At 38.0% G+C, this 15,108-nt stretch overlaps 1 protein-coding gene across 2 annotated transcripts in view; it reads left to right on the forward strand.

Moving 5' to 3' along the window:
* The first annotated feature begins 562 nt into the window (after positions 1–562).
* The window catches only part of ARL8B (ARF like GTPase 8B), a 49,251-nt gene continuing 34,705 nt past the window's right edge, over positions 563–15,108 (forward strand). Inside the window, exon 1 of one of the 2 annotated variants that reach the window (XM_004483101.5) lies at positions 563–913. In XM_004483101.5, coding sequence (XP_004483158.2) covers positions 791–913 — 123 coding nt within the window. In that variant the 5' untranslated portion in view covers positions 563–790. The remainder of the gene's footprint in view (positions 914–15,108) is intronic. The other variant, XM_058288330.2, reaches the window with a different exon arrangement.

Genomic DNA, 15,108 nt, shown 5'->3' on the forward strand with positions numbered 1-15,108 from the left:
GTACTGTGATGCACAAAAGTTTTTAATTTTGAAGAGGTCGCATTTATCTATTTTTTATGTCATTGCTTGTACCTTAAGTGTAAAGCGTAAGAAACCATTGTCTACCACAGGGTCCTGGAGATGCTTCTCTTTGTTGTCTTCTAGAAGTTTTATGGTTCTAGTTCTTAGATCCATTTTTAATTGATCCTCCTTCCTTTTTACTGTAGCACAATATTCCATTTTGGGGATATACTAGAGTTTGTTTAATCGGTTCCTATTGTGGCTTTCCATCTTTTGCTAACACCAACAATTTAGTCAGATATTTTTATTCCATGCTGAATTCCCCCCAATCTTAAAGTGTTCATGCATAGGGTAGGTACACACTGAAGACGCGTGTAGAATGAATGAATTAATGAGTGAGTAAGGAAACGGATGGGTGAAGAAATGATAATGAATAACCAACAGACCAACGAGGGGTGGTGAAGAGCGAGGAGAAGGGTGGCCTGTCGAACTTCGAGCGGCGGGGCAGTACCACGAGGTGGCGCTGCCGGCGGCGGGCGCGCCTGGCCGGACGGATCACGCCGCTCTTGCCGCGTGCGCCGGCGGCGGCGCGGGGACGTACGTGGGGGGAGGGCGAGTCATATGACCCGCTCGGCTTCCTGGCTCCGGCCGCCGCCGCCCGCCAGTGTCAGCCCGCGTCGTGCCGGGGTCCCGAGGAGCCGTTGGGGATTCCGGGCCGAGGCCCGCTTGTGTAGAAGCTGCCGCCGCCGCCCGCCAGGCCCGTCGCTTGTTCTTTCTCCCGGTCGCCATCATGCTGGCGCTCATCTCCCGCCTGCTGGACTGGTTCCGGTCGCTCTTCTGGAAAGAGGAGATGGAGCTGACGCTCGTAGGGCTGCAGTACTCGGGCAAGACCACCTTCGTCAATGTCATCGCGGTGAGCGCTCGTCCGCCGGCTGGGGGCCCCGCGGTCCGCGAGTCCGGCCCGCCGCCTCCACGAAGGCTCGGGCTGGGGCTTCCCTTAGCGCCGTGGGTCAAATGGGGGGCTGCCAAGCTGGGCCAGGATTTGGAATTTCCCGCGTTGTGGCGGCTGAGGCGTAGTGCTGAAATCGGCAGCTGAAGGGTTAACTTCGTCTAGTCTTCTTCTAAGGATTGTGTCCTCAACGCAGCTCGGGTTTGGTCAGGCTTAAATTGGGCTTGCCACATTTTAAAAGTGCTTGAGATTTGGGTTTCTCTCGAGTTTGCTCTGTAAAAGGCAACTGATGGGTTAACTATCGACTGTCACTTTTCCCAAAGGGTGGGATTTGGCTAGTCCTTCAGTCCTGTGAGAAAAAGAAAGAATTTAAATCCTTCCTCAAGAGCTCTAGTAAGAGAAAAGGAGGAGACCACTATGGGGTTCTTCCTGAATCGTTTGCACGGGTTGTCCCCTATAATTCTCCATATCTCCCTTTTTATGGGTTTTTCGTTTTCACCAGTCCCCCTGGGACCGAGATGCAGCCATTTGGTGAGGTCAGTGCTAGAAGCTGGGAGGGATAGAACCAGTCAGTCCATAGTATTCCACGGTATTTATGAGACCAGGTTTTAAAGGGGGAGATAGGATGTCTCTCAATCACGTAAAGTTAATTACCTTCAGAAAGAGGGGTGGTCTTTCGAGTATGATTCTAACTTGAAGAGAAGAAAAGGGATTGAACAGGAAGAGTTGATTCCAGACCAGGGAATGGATGTCCAGTAGGGTACTTGCCCAGGGAATTTATACATTATGGTATTTTTTTTTTTAGCAGTGACTGAGTGGAATTGTGATTATTAAGATTCTTTTGTTATTTGGTTGGTTGGGGAAGGAATAGAAGCGAAACATTCTTATCAAGCTTTATTAAGAGCCCAGGAGTTGCTGTGACTCAATCTTAGCCAATAGGGGCTTGAGTATGCAAGGGATAAGCTTTCGAACAGTTCTAAAGAGAGATGGGAGCCGTTCTGCCTTCTTTCAGATGACTGTTGAAATCCTTCTTTAACAGGAGACTAGCTGTCTGACTGGTTTGGTTACAGGAATGACTCAAACAGGTCTCCCTTGTTGGAGAAAATGGGTAACCTGGGACTCCTAGTCTATACAGTAGTATAGCAATAGGAGTGAGTAAAACGAGGAGGAAGAGAGCTGAGCAGAAATCCAAACTACCTTTGAGAAATTTTGCACTGATGTATAAAGAAAACTATTTGTTGGTTGGCTTCTTTAAAGAATATTATGATCCTTTTTGGGGGGAAAAGGGCCTTGAAATAACTTTTTCATGGGTATAGTAGTGTGAAATGTATATCTAATACCACTAAAATTAATATGGAAAAACAACCTTTAGACTCCATTGAGAACTTTTGTATGATGTGGAGAAGATAAGATTTTCATCTGAGTGAAGCTGAGCTCAGGTAACTGTAAATTTTCTGATACTCCTTTGAGATAAGAATTGGTGTGATTTGTAAATCCTATTCTTTTGACCAGATTGAACTAATTTATCGTGTAGGCAGGTGTATTATTATAATAGTTGTTTGTTATAGAGAAGTAGTTATATTTGGGAAGGCTAAAAAGTTGAGTAAATCTTTGGCAAACTTATTGCTCATTTTCATGCTTATATTTACAGTAGATAGGGTAGCTTAATATAAAGAGCATCAACTTTGAAGTCAGACTACCTTGGGGTTGAAACATGCCTCTACCACTTGGAGCAGCCTTGAATCCTCTTTGAGTCCTTGCTTTCTTACCTATTAAATGGAGATAATATATTCCTTAAAGAGTTGCTCTTAGGATTAAATGAAATGACACATGTCAAGTGAGGAGTATGCCTGCCCATGGTAACTGTTATTTGTAATATCATTTAATGCAGAAACAATACATTGAGGATGGATGCAGCTGGGGTCACATCATACTTTAAAGCTCTATATATATCCAAATTTAGGATGTAGTAGTGGATTTATGGATTAGGGCAAGTAATCACGTCATGTCTTTCACCCTCATTCCTGCTTGTTGGCATTAGATTATTTTACTTAAAAAAAAACTTATAGGAATCGTTGAACTCAGAGTAAACCATTGGTTTCAATGTTATCTTAACGTTAGACCTGTATTGTATTTGAATTGTCTGGTGTACTAGGTTCTGTTAAGAATATGGTCTGTACCTGTCTGCGGTCTTTAAGATGCTGGAAAAAAGGAGGCCTCAGGAAATTCCATGACTTTTTTTTTTCTTTTTTTTGTCTTAGACTCTAACCTGTGTTTCTTTGAAATATATTGAGGGTTGGAGGTGGTTTTACAGACTTAATAGAAACAATGCCTCCAAAATAGTAAATTTAGCCTTTTTTAAGAAAAACAACTCTATATATTGTATAAAATGTTTGATTTGTAAACTCAGAGAAATGCAGATGTCTTGAGCACCATGTATTGCTTTGAAACTTGGCCTTTTATTTACTCAAATTGAGCAAGTAGCTTCCCAACTATCAAAAGCTTCAGATAACTCCATTTATCTTTTTTTAATCCTTAATCATATCTATCAACGTTTTGTAAAAATCAAATTAAAACCTTGTTAACATCTTCTCCCTTAAAAATTAAAGGTTTAGTAGCTATTTACCTTAACAGACTTGTGAAACTGAAATACTTTTATGTAGTTTTTAAAAGAAGTATCCCTAGTCATTATTTTTCTAATGTAGTATTAGGAAATGAAATACTGCCCATTGCTGAGTATTCTGGCAGTTATTGCATAATAAGTCATGTGCCCTATATGTGTTATGTATATTGGGTAATCTTTTTAACTGGAACTCTTAGTTGGACTATAGTGTAGTTTATTAAGAAATGCTTAATAGGAATTACCAAAATGTTATAGAGTAAATTTTATAGAAATGGTATATTTGGGAACTGGGTAGTAGTAGTATAAAAATTTGTCTACACATTTATGTGATGTTGATGCCCCTGAAAGGTTAATCCAAATAAAAGTTTATTACTGCTGAGAATTAGGAAACGATGTTATTTGGAAGGATTGTACAAATGTGAACCTAAGATAATTTTTTATGGGTTGGTGGAAACCTTAATTAAGTGGTCTAACACCCTCATTTTACAGGCCTGGCTAGGGGATCCAGAGAGGTTAAGTGAATTTCCTAAGGCTTCAGAGTTATTTAATGGCAGAGAATGGGCCAGAACCCAGGGCCAGTGTACTAATTTCCTGCCTGCCTCTGTAGAATGGCTGAGGTTAGAACCTTAAGAGTTGTGAATTGGGAGAACCTTAATGCTTTAAAAATCTTTTTATATGTAAATATGCCCCTCTTGTGAATCTGGATAGCATTTTAAATCCAAGCATCTTATGGATGTTGACGGACATTTGAGGACTATAAATTGAATTAGGGGAAGGAATGATAATCTATTGAAAGTAGGAGTAACGGAATATTATGTTTGAGAATTTATATAATTGGCTAACAGTGTTAGTGTTGTTGGATTACTGAGCTAACAGTGTTAGTGTTGGATTACTGAATGATCTCTAATATCTTTTAAAAGCAGAAATAAATTTGCGTTTAGTCAGAGTGCTTTTTAGTTACTTTAGAATAAGATTGGAAAAAAAGTTTTTAAAGAAAATGAGCTGTGATGCAGTTTTAGGTGTTTCACAAATCTGAAGCTAGTCTTCCAATGACGTGGTCTTCAACTGTAGAATCCGAGTTGTGGAGCAAGAGGCAGGCATTTTACCAAGGAGCAGCTAGCTGTTCAAATTTCTTTCCCCTTCATCCACTCCCTCATTTGTTTTTTAAAGCAGACCTATAATCTTAAAAGCCAAATGTTTTTTCTCATTAAGAAGTTGTTAAATTGCTGTAGTGCATTTTAAATGACTTTCTTCCAGGATTTTTCAGAACCTGAAATGCTCATAAGTTTTTCAAAGAGTCTTAAATGGATGGCCACTGAACATGGATACAAAATATGTTGTATCTATAAAGATACTTAAATGTTATTTTTAGAAGATGGGTTTTCTGATTATAAAACTGGCTCATTGGTAGAAATTTGAAAAGAATAGTATAAAGTACTGAAAAAAACCCACTTATATCTCTACCATTCAGGGTTAACTACTGTCAACTTTTCAAAGTATTTCCTTTTTGCCTTTTTAAAAATGTTTGTATCTCAGTACCTTTAAAACATTTTTGAGATACTATTTATAACTAATCTTTTAATTATGGTGTGTGCAGTTTTCTTTGACTAAAATAATTTCTAATGCCTTCATAATTTCTTCCTTCTTGTGTACACACCGTAATATACTTGGTCATTCCCACATTACTGGACATTTGGGCAGTTTCCAGGTTTTGCTGTTGTTCATCAATTTGATCAGCATTTCTTGAGGATGGCTTCCAGATTTGGCAATACTGCGTCACAAGATATGAATGTACTTCAGGTCAAATGGGCAAATTGCTTTCCAGAAAGTATACGTTCCTGCTAAGGTCTTGTGAACAGATTTCACAGCACTTTTTCTTTGATATTTTTAGGGCAAAACATACTTAGTTTTGTTGATGAGATAAAATAAATCAACAATATTTTTAAACTACCCTTTTAGATATTGTTCTGTTTCTCTATTTAATGAATTTAACAAGTTCCTGTTTATGTTTCAGCAACACTAAGACTTGGGCTTTAAAGAGCAACATAATTATTTTTTCAATTTTCCTTTTTATTGAACATTGCAGGCAGGCCTCATAAGTACAGCTTATTCCCCTTAGCTATCATACAAATTTGCTTTAAACTTATTAGTCGATTGCATTAGTTCATATTCCAGAATTCTGACATGTTTCCATGCAGTCCTTACCTAACCTTTTCCTATTGTAGGGTGATGTGACTTTTTATTTTGCTTAGATATTCTCTTTTCTAAACCAGAATCTAAGAACCTTTGCCAAATAGACCACTTTTTGGGATTATAGTGTATTAATTTTCTTGAATTTATAACTTGAGTATCATTTTATAATAAAAACTGGTTGATATCCTCCAAGCTCATGTTTTGAATAATGGAAAAAATATCAGCCTGTTTGTTGAATATTCAGAATTAATGCAAATTTAAGGCACTTAGTTTTCTAAGTATAACAAACCAAAATTGAACTCTTTAATGAATTAGTTTCTTTCTGTTGGGCCATGTTTTGTTTTGTTTTCTTAAGATTACTCTGTTTCTTAGATACTGAAGTTTGTATTTTGTATTTGGTTTTGATGTCATAGTTTGCCCAGTCCTGTATGCTAGAATACCATTCTTATCTCATATCCTGAAAGTTTTTTGTTTTGTTGTTTAATTTAGAAAATTAGCAAAGCTTCTCCTTTAAAACCATCTCCTTTAAGAATAGTGTGGGTGTTGTGTGTGTTTATTCATAATACCTGGAAAAGGATTTTAGTTTCACCTGATCTAAGTAGTAACATTTCTGCTTTAAAACTGGAGGCCTGTCCTCCTAAACTGGGTTAGGAAAGTTACTTGATGTAAAACAAAACTTGTATGTTGTATCACATGGATTACTGGCAAAATGATATCAAAATATCTTTCTGGGAAGCGGGCTTGGCCCAGTGGTTAGGGCGTCCGTCTACCACATGGGAGGTCCGCGGTTCAAACCCCAGGCCTCCTTGACCCCTGTGTAGCTGGCCCATGCGCAGTGCTGATGCGCGCAAGGAGTGCCCTGCCACGCAGGGGTGCCCCCGCGTAGGGGAGCCCCACACGCAATCTGTAAGGAGCCGCCCAGCGCGAAAAAAGTGCAGCCTGCCCAGGAGTGGTGCCGCACACACGGAGAGCTGATTCAGCAAGATGACACAACAAAGAGAAACACACATTCCCGTGCCGCTGACAACAACAGAAGCGGACAAAGAAGAACACGCAGCCAATAGACACAGAGAACAGACAACCGGGGTGGGGGGGAAGAGGAGAGAAATAAATAAATCTTTAAAATAAAATACAATAAAATGAAATGAAATAAAATATCTTTCCTACCAATTTACTTGGTGGGAATTACTTTAGTGTTTATTGAAGTAGTATTTCTATAAGAATATGTTTTCAACTAAATTTGTCAGCATATGAATGTAGTTTGAGTTTATTTGTAATATACTTAAATTAAGTGGCTACATGAGCTACATTTGAATGACACAGTGGTTACCAAATGAGAACCAGACCTCTTAGGTTCAAATCCTGGCTTCACCACTTGTGGTATTTTTGGCAAGTTATTTAATCCCTCAGTGCTTATTTACTTATTTGTAAAATGGAATGGTAATAGTATCTACTTCATTGGGTTGATATGTATTAGTACATGTAAATACTTTGAACAGTGCACGGCATGTATAAAGTGCTTCATACATGTTAGCTGCTAGAGGACTGTAATGTCATCTCCTTGAGGGCAGGGATTTTGTTCACTGATGTATTCCAAGTACTGGAACTGCCCCTGGCACATACAAGTTGCTCAGATACACTTTTAAATGGGCAAATAATATTTCTATTCTAAATTTCAGTATATGAAGCAAAGCATATTGTTAAGAGTGAGGGTTCTGGAGTTGACAGATTTGGATTGGAATATTGGCTTGGATATGTACTAGTGGTGTAAATGTCTCTGTACTTTGATTTTCTGCCTTTGTAAAATGAAGATCGTAGAATCTATTTGATAGAGTAGTTTTGAGAATTAAATTTATGAATATATGCAAAGTGCTTTTCGCAGTGCTTGGTATGTAGAATGCACTAAATAAATAGTGACCATTATTTATCAGTATAGTAGTAGGTATTATTATGTTCAATTCTTGTGTAGATTTCTCTTGTTTGTGTTTTAAATGTTAGTAGCAGTTATTTAGGAAGTAAGCCTTTTGTTTATTTTGTTTAAGTCTTGAAAATTTTTGAATGTGTTGAAATTTATCATGCTGTATTTAGTTGATAGCAGAGATGGGCAGATGGAAAAAGATGTTTTAGCTCCAGAAAGGCTAGTAATTTTTGTTGGATCTACTCAGAGTTCTTCCATTTAGCAGGTGAAATTAGATTTGATATGCTTCTCCTTGGTCAGTAAATAATCACAGTAATTTTTGTGGAAACAGTTCTGAACAGAAAGTTGGAAATATGAGTTGTCCTTTTCCTGATTCCATTGACTCATGACAGGAATGGTAACAAATCATTTAACTTCTCCATTCTTTGTTTTTGATTTATGTTAGGAGTGAATAATAATTAAGAAAACCTTAAACCTTGCTGTTTGAGAATGAGTGATTCTTACACCTGGAATTAAAAGTCTTAGGCATAGATATAATCTATGCTTAAGAAGTAAGTAAATATATGAAGATGTCTTTATAAGAGGCTGGTTTAAAATACCACTGCCTCTGGGGAAAAAAGCTGAAATGGTTTGCAACTTTATGGTAAGAGGTGGAAAAGTAGACTGACCGTAACAAGAAGGAAAGAGCAGCGCTTGGCAGTGGTGCCTGCCCTCTAGAGTTTAGGTGCCTTTTCTGTGGTTAGATTGTAATGCTAAATTTGATGTCTAATATTGATGTTTGTGTGTGTGTTGTGTTGTATTTTTTAAACCAGGATTTAAGATTAGTGTGGTTTTAATTACTGTCAACAGTCCTAAATTTGCAGGCCCCTTCAGGCAATATGCTGGGTTGGAGTTAACCAGTTTTCTTCTAGATGAATAGTGGTCTCAGACTGTATGGAAACTGGGCTAGCACTTTTGCCAGCAGCTTCTCTTATGGTGTGGTCTATGGTTTGGTGTAGACACTGATTACCACGCCCACATTTTCTTCACTCGTTTTGTATGGAGAATGTTTTAAAGCAAAAACATAGACTTCATCATTTCTAAATAGTTCTTCTTAGAGGAAAAACTAGGAAATGGAGGAAACTCATTTTTTTATTTCTCCACAGTCCGCTTATTTCACTCCACCAGCTTTTTGACTTCCTTATTTTGATCTTATTACTTCTTCAATGACTGAATTTTAAAAATGAAAACAAATATGTCTCTTAGAAAGAATGCATATAATTTATATTTGTTGTCGAAAAAATAGAAAATGTAGATAAACAAGAAAAATCGTCTTAAATACCACTAAGAGCTAATCATTGTTAATATTAGGCTGTATATTCTTCTAGTTGTTTTCATATGCCTTTAAATATATATATATCTGTTTTTTTGATAATAGTGAAAGGATCATGCTTTACACACTTGGTCCTCTCACGTAGGTTCCTTTATTTATCCACTTGGATAGTTAATAGGGAACTAACTCAAATTCATTTAGTTCAAAATGAAACTTTTGATTGCCTCCTCCCTCAGTCTGAGGGACAAACATCAGTCCATTTTAAAAATATATTAAATCAAATGAACGTTACAGACTTTAACCCTTACATGTATATTTTGGTCGTAGCATTACTTTCCATTGCTGAGTGATTGAAATGTTTGTGCCTGAAACTTTGGTTTATATGATTTTCTTTGGAGGTCCCAGAAATGAAATTTAATGAGCCAAAGGGTTTGAGCAGTTTTAACCTTTGCGCTTTACTGTCACCCTGTCTATAGTAGGTATCTCCTTAAATCAGCCTGGATCATATCATTCCTGTCATTATTTTTACCAGAGCAGAGATTATATTGTTCCCTTGTTTACTGTCTTTGTCCCTTTTCTGAATACGATTTACATGAGGGCAGGGCAATGTGCTTTTCAATGCTTTATTCCCAGTGCTAAGAACAGTGCTTGGCACATAATAAGCTTTCCTAAATACTGAATAAGTGAACAGATGAATATAGCACAAAGTATATCTACTTAATGTATATTTAAACTCTGTGCAAGGCATTAGGATAGAAGATTTTTAAATCTTCCAGACATTATCATTTATGACTTTGTAGTAGCCGTGCATAGCATAGAAATAGTGTCTTAAAACTGGTTCAGAATGCTATGAGAATGTCCTCTGCCCCCCACTAAGATGGAGGTTTTAGCAAGGCCATTAGCTGACTTTTGGAGGGACTAATACCAGGTATGGCTGTTGTGGGGTTTTGAGAATTGGGTAGATTATATTCATTCAACATGTATGTTAAGCACTGTTTTAGACTACATGCATATAATTAGGAAGAAAACAGAAATGGTCCTGCCCTTTTGTGGTGCTTCAAGTATCATGGGGGGGAGGGCGTGTGTAGATATTCCAAAAAGGAATAGCTCGCAAAACATAGGCACAGTTGAGGGAAGGAAGTTGGTTTTGTAAGGCTGTAGAAAGTAAAGATAAATAAATAATCTGGAAGAGTAAGTTGTCAGCTCCTTACAAGACCTTGAGTTAGTTTTATTATATGGCATGGGGAGCCACTGAAAGTTTTTGTTGGAGGTGGGGGAAACTGGGGAGATAATAAGACCTGTTTCCAAAGGATTAATTTAGTAGCAATATAGAGGATATTGATAAGGAATTTGGTTATAAGGTTATTAACAAAGGGCTGGTTGAGAGATAATGAGGGGAGGAGGGGGAAAATGAGTTATTATGGAAGTAGAATGAGTATACAATTTAGCAGTTGAATCAGGTGTGTGGGACAAAGGGAAATTACAGTCAAAGACCCTTTTAAGAATTTGAGTGGATTGTCTGGAGTATGGTTGTGCCATCCAGAGATGGCTCATTTGGGTGGTGGAAGGGAAATAGGTTTAGAATGACAGGGATGAGTTGAATATAAAATTTATTACATAATTAATGATGTAAAGGTAATGCTCTTTGGGTATGACAGGACTTTAATGCTATATTTAAGTACAGTGGGAGTAAAACAGAATTAAAATTTCATAAAATTTATTACTTTTGTCATTAGTGAAAGTAGTGAAAGACTTAAGTAGTTAAGAATCTAATCCTGGTTTTCCTTCATAAGAGTGAATTGTGGAGTAATTTTCTTTCTTAGTGATTTATATAGATTATTCTACTCTGCTGATTACTTGTTTAACCAACTTTTAGTACCCAAGTACAAAGCAGAATGTTTTCCATTTCTTTCAGAATTGAATGTGGGCTACCTTGATTTATTTGTGGTGCTTAGGTGCCCCAAAGAGGCCCTGATCTAATCATCGGTCCTTCAGACAGCTGGAATAAAAGCTGTATATTTTAAATGACTCAGATTCATTTGTAGGCTTGAGAGATTTTGCCATCTCATTTTAAGATTCAGGAATGTTTTCATCCCTAGAAATAGCATGGTTTAGGTTTGTGTAATGAGTTTCTACTGAAGAGAAAAGCCAGTGTGTATAATCTCTTGAGATTTAAATTAAGATTTTTCTTAGGTGCCAGGTAAAGATGTAGGTATTGTTAAACTCAGAATATCATTTTTCTTTTCCAGTTACAGAACTGATCATTTTATTGTGTGGTTGAAAGACAAAGTATGGTTCTCCGTTATCTTCTCCCAGTTTTTAGGCTGGGAAATTCTGCTTAGAATTTCTGCTTCTGATATCTGCTTAGAAATTCACTGAAGTGGCAGTCCATTTTGAATTCATTGATAGTACTCAGAGACACCAGCTCATTTTGGAACATGTGGATGCCACATAAATCAGGAAATGGCTGTTTCACCTTTACTACATAGTTCTTGAGGATAGTTAGCTCAGAAATCATCCCTAGACATCCTACTGTTACTTCATCAAACTTCTCCCCTATCCCCAAAACAGGAGAATTCAGCAACAACCCTTTCATTTATTTATGAAACACCTATTTTCTAAAGTGCTTTCATACACAGCACACACTTTGATTCTTTTGGCCCCTCGTTGACTTATTTTAGGATGAAGATAAGTTAAGGACACTGGCCATATAGGCCTAGAATATAGTTCCAATTCTCAGCCTAAATTGAATGCTCTACTTCCATAGCAAGGGTGAGTTGAGGAAGAATCTGGGTTCCCCGTTTCCAGACAAATTTCCCTTTAGGCTGTAGTCTTACCACTTGATAAGTACAGCTCTTCCAAGTCCTGTGACTGAAGCTAGTTCATAAATTGAATATGACCTCTTGTCATGGTCCATATGCATTTTTAACTTTCATTGGCTCTTTGTTGCCAAATGCTTTATGTCTATTTTATTGGCTGTTTTAGTTCTTCTCTGTATTATCCTTCCTAGGAGAGCTTGTGAGTCTCAGAATTTGTTTTGGCTAGCTTTAGAGAAGGGCTTAAATTGCCCATTGAAAATTAATAAGGCATATGTGGTGAGAGGGATGAAGGAAGTAAGCCTTTGGAATAAATGTTAGAATGTGGTAATGATGGACAAGATATGAAGCCATTTTCTTTGCTTTAAATATATATATTTTTTGCCCCGAAGTGTTCCTTTTCCTCTTTGCCTAGAAGGCCCTGTCTTTAGTCATTGTTCAAGTCCCAGATTTTGAAGCCTTATGCCAACGTTTCTCCTACGTCAAATTATTGCCTTTTGTTTGCTTTCATAGCAGGGTTTATTCATATTTATTTATTATATTCCTCGCTCTCTGCTTTTAGACTGCCAACTGCCTTATTATTTTTGCTCTGGAAATTCAACACTGGGTCTGACTGATAGTAGTGCCCTTAACTATTGACCTCAGTAGAATGAAGCAGTGTAGGGTAATGTGTGGGATTTAGACAGGCTTAAGGTCCAATTCTGGCTTTATTGGGACTTTTTGACCTCTCAAACTTTTAGCTTCCTCGTTGTTGATGTGGGAATGAGAATAGTTGCCCCATGGGCTCATGGTGAGGTAAGATATCCAGCACAATGCTTGGTGTGGACTGTGTGCTCCTATCACTGCTGTAGATAAGATATTTAGACCTTAGAGTGGGAGCATGAACTCCAGTTAAATGGGAGATGAGACAGATTGTCTCAACCGGTTGTGAGCACTGAGGAGGTATTCAATTTCAGGAAGAGGTGAAAGGTTCCTGGGTTGCAGGATAGAGGTGTACTGGGCACCAGGGACCAGTTTCTGTTTCTTGATGTTTTCTCTCATACTGAGAGTATGACACTAAAACCATTTCTTTGCAGTAACCCACTATAGATTGGCTAGAATGTCTTGGGTAGCCTGCTGAAAAATTTCCTGGTCTATGTGGTTTGGTCTAATTGGTGTAGGTAATAGTTTTAGCTAGGTTGAAAAGATTGCCGTTGCTCCAAGTTGTTATTTTTAAAACTTAGTGTAGAAGACGAGCATAGTATCCATTTATAACCTCTCATTTGACCACTGATGTTTATATTTATTGTTGTTAATCAGCAGCCTAATGTACTGGCTTCAAGCTTCTGTACAAATAATGTCCTTTGTTTATCTATTAACAAATAACCCTCAAATGCCTGGATTGTTATGGTTAAGTGGAAAGTAATTTTAGGCTTTCAAAGTTCAGACCTCGGTTCAAATTACAATTTTGCCTCTATCTAGCTGCCTGACTTTGCCACCTTGACCCAAGTTATTTTTTCTGTAAAATGAGGCCAGTGGTGTTGTGCTACTATTTTTATTGTTGTTGTTGTTAGTAATAGTGTAAGGCATGTATTCCAGCTAATAATGATGTATTCTTGATGCAGTAATTAACATGTAACTGGAAAATATTCTTGATACTCCAACCTCTCCCTACATTTTCAAGTCCATGCCAGACTCCCTTCCCTGATAGTAGTAAGTGGGATTGTAGACAGCTACTGAATAAATAATGATGTTAGTATCTGGAAGGCACTTTAATTTGGAACCCGAGTAGTATACAGTGACTCAGTATTTCATGACTGTCATTTAACAGCTGAGTTTCAGTGTAAAGCAATGCTGATAGCACTGACTGGGCTAATGGAGTAGCTTTGCAATGTTTATTGTTTCTTCAGGGGCATCCAGACACAGCCAGAAAATAAAAAATACATGTTGAAAGAGAACATATCCAGATCATGGCACTTTCTGCAGCCATGCCAGTCTTCCAGGAAACCTGATAAGTGTGGAAGCAGAGATATCTTTACTGATACATAAACGAACATGTAGCTAAAAGATGTGATATACTATAGTTTTAAATATTTTAAAGGAATTAATAACCGTTCAATATTTTTTAAAATTAAGCAGTGTTCCTAAACATTTTGCAGTGGAGGAAAACACAAAGCAATCCATGGGATACTAGTAGTTGAGGAGATAAGATTGCAAATCCATGAGGCACAAAATGTTAAAAGTAGCTGATAAAGGACTAACATGGTGAAAATCTAGGATATAATTTATCATAATAAAGGTACTACAGTTTGCTTCTTCCAGAGTCTGACAGGCAAATTTGTGTTTATAAACATTTTCTTTCCTCTACTGCTTTTGTCAGGAATGCCTGGGCTACTCTTGGAAAATAAGGGAGGGGAGGAATTACTGTTTGTTTTATGACATACTTGTGGGGTAGGGTTTTAATAGCATCATTTATCTTCCAGATAGGAAAGAGAGCTGATAAAGTGTCATGCAGATGCTGTCATCTGGCATGATATGCTGTAATCTTGGCCACTTTTGGAGAATTTTTATTCTAACATTTAGGGGTTCCAAGTGTCTGTATGAGTCTGTTTCAATTGTGGTCTAGGAGACAGTTTCCAAGTAACTTTTCTCATAATATCTCTGATATTTGTTTCATTTCAAATCTTAATAGATACTAATGGACTTTACAGTTGCAGTGAGCAGTGAAGTTTATTTCCTTAGAAATGGAATGAGGCGGTTTGAGAATATTGCTAGTTACCAGCCAGATTTCTTCGTGGCCTAGAAATATTCCTGTATAAATCTCCTGAAAGAAATGGAGCCAAAAGAGAAGTGAAAGTATTATAGTTAATAGATGATATTGGACCTGGGAATTCTGGATGAGTCAGTTCAATTCCGACAGGGTGTTTTGTCTGCAAAGAAACGAGAAATGATAGCAGTATGTGATACAAGCCTTATAGGCTCCTTTTTTTTTTTTTTTAAGATTTATTTTTATTTATTTCTCTCCCCTTCCCCCTCCCCTGTTGTCTGCTCTCTTTGTCTATTTGCTGCGTGTTCTTCTTTGTCTGCTTCTGTTGTTGTCAGCAGCACGGGAATCTGTGTCTCTTTTTGTTGCGTCATCTTGCTGCATCAGCTCTCGGTGTGTGTGGCGCCACTCCTGGGCAGGCTGAGCTTTTTTTGTGTGGGGTGGCTCTCCTTGCGGGGCACACTCCTTGTGCATGGGGCACCCCTATGCGGGGGGCGCCCTGCATGGCATGGCACTCCTTGCATGTGGCAGCACTGCGCGAGGGCCAACTCACC

This window comes from Dasypus novemcinctus, chromosome 26 (genome assembly GCF_030445035.2).
Source record: "Dasypus novemcinctus isolate mDasNov1 chromosome 26, mDasNov1.1.hap2, whole genome shotgun sequence".
NCBI classification, from domain to species: Eukaryota; Metazoa; Chordata; class Mammalia; order Cingulata; family Dasypodidae; genus Dasypus; species Dasypus novemcinctus.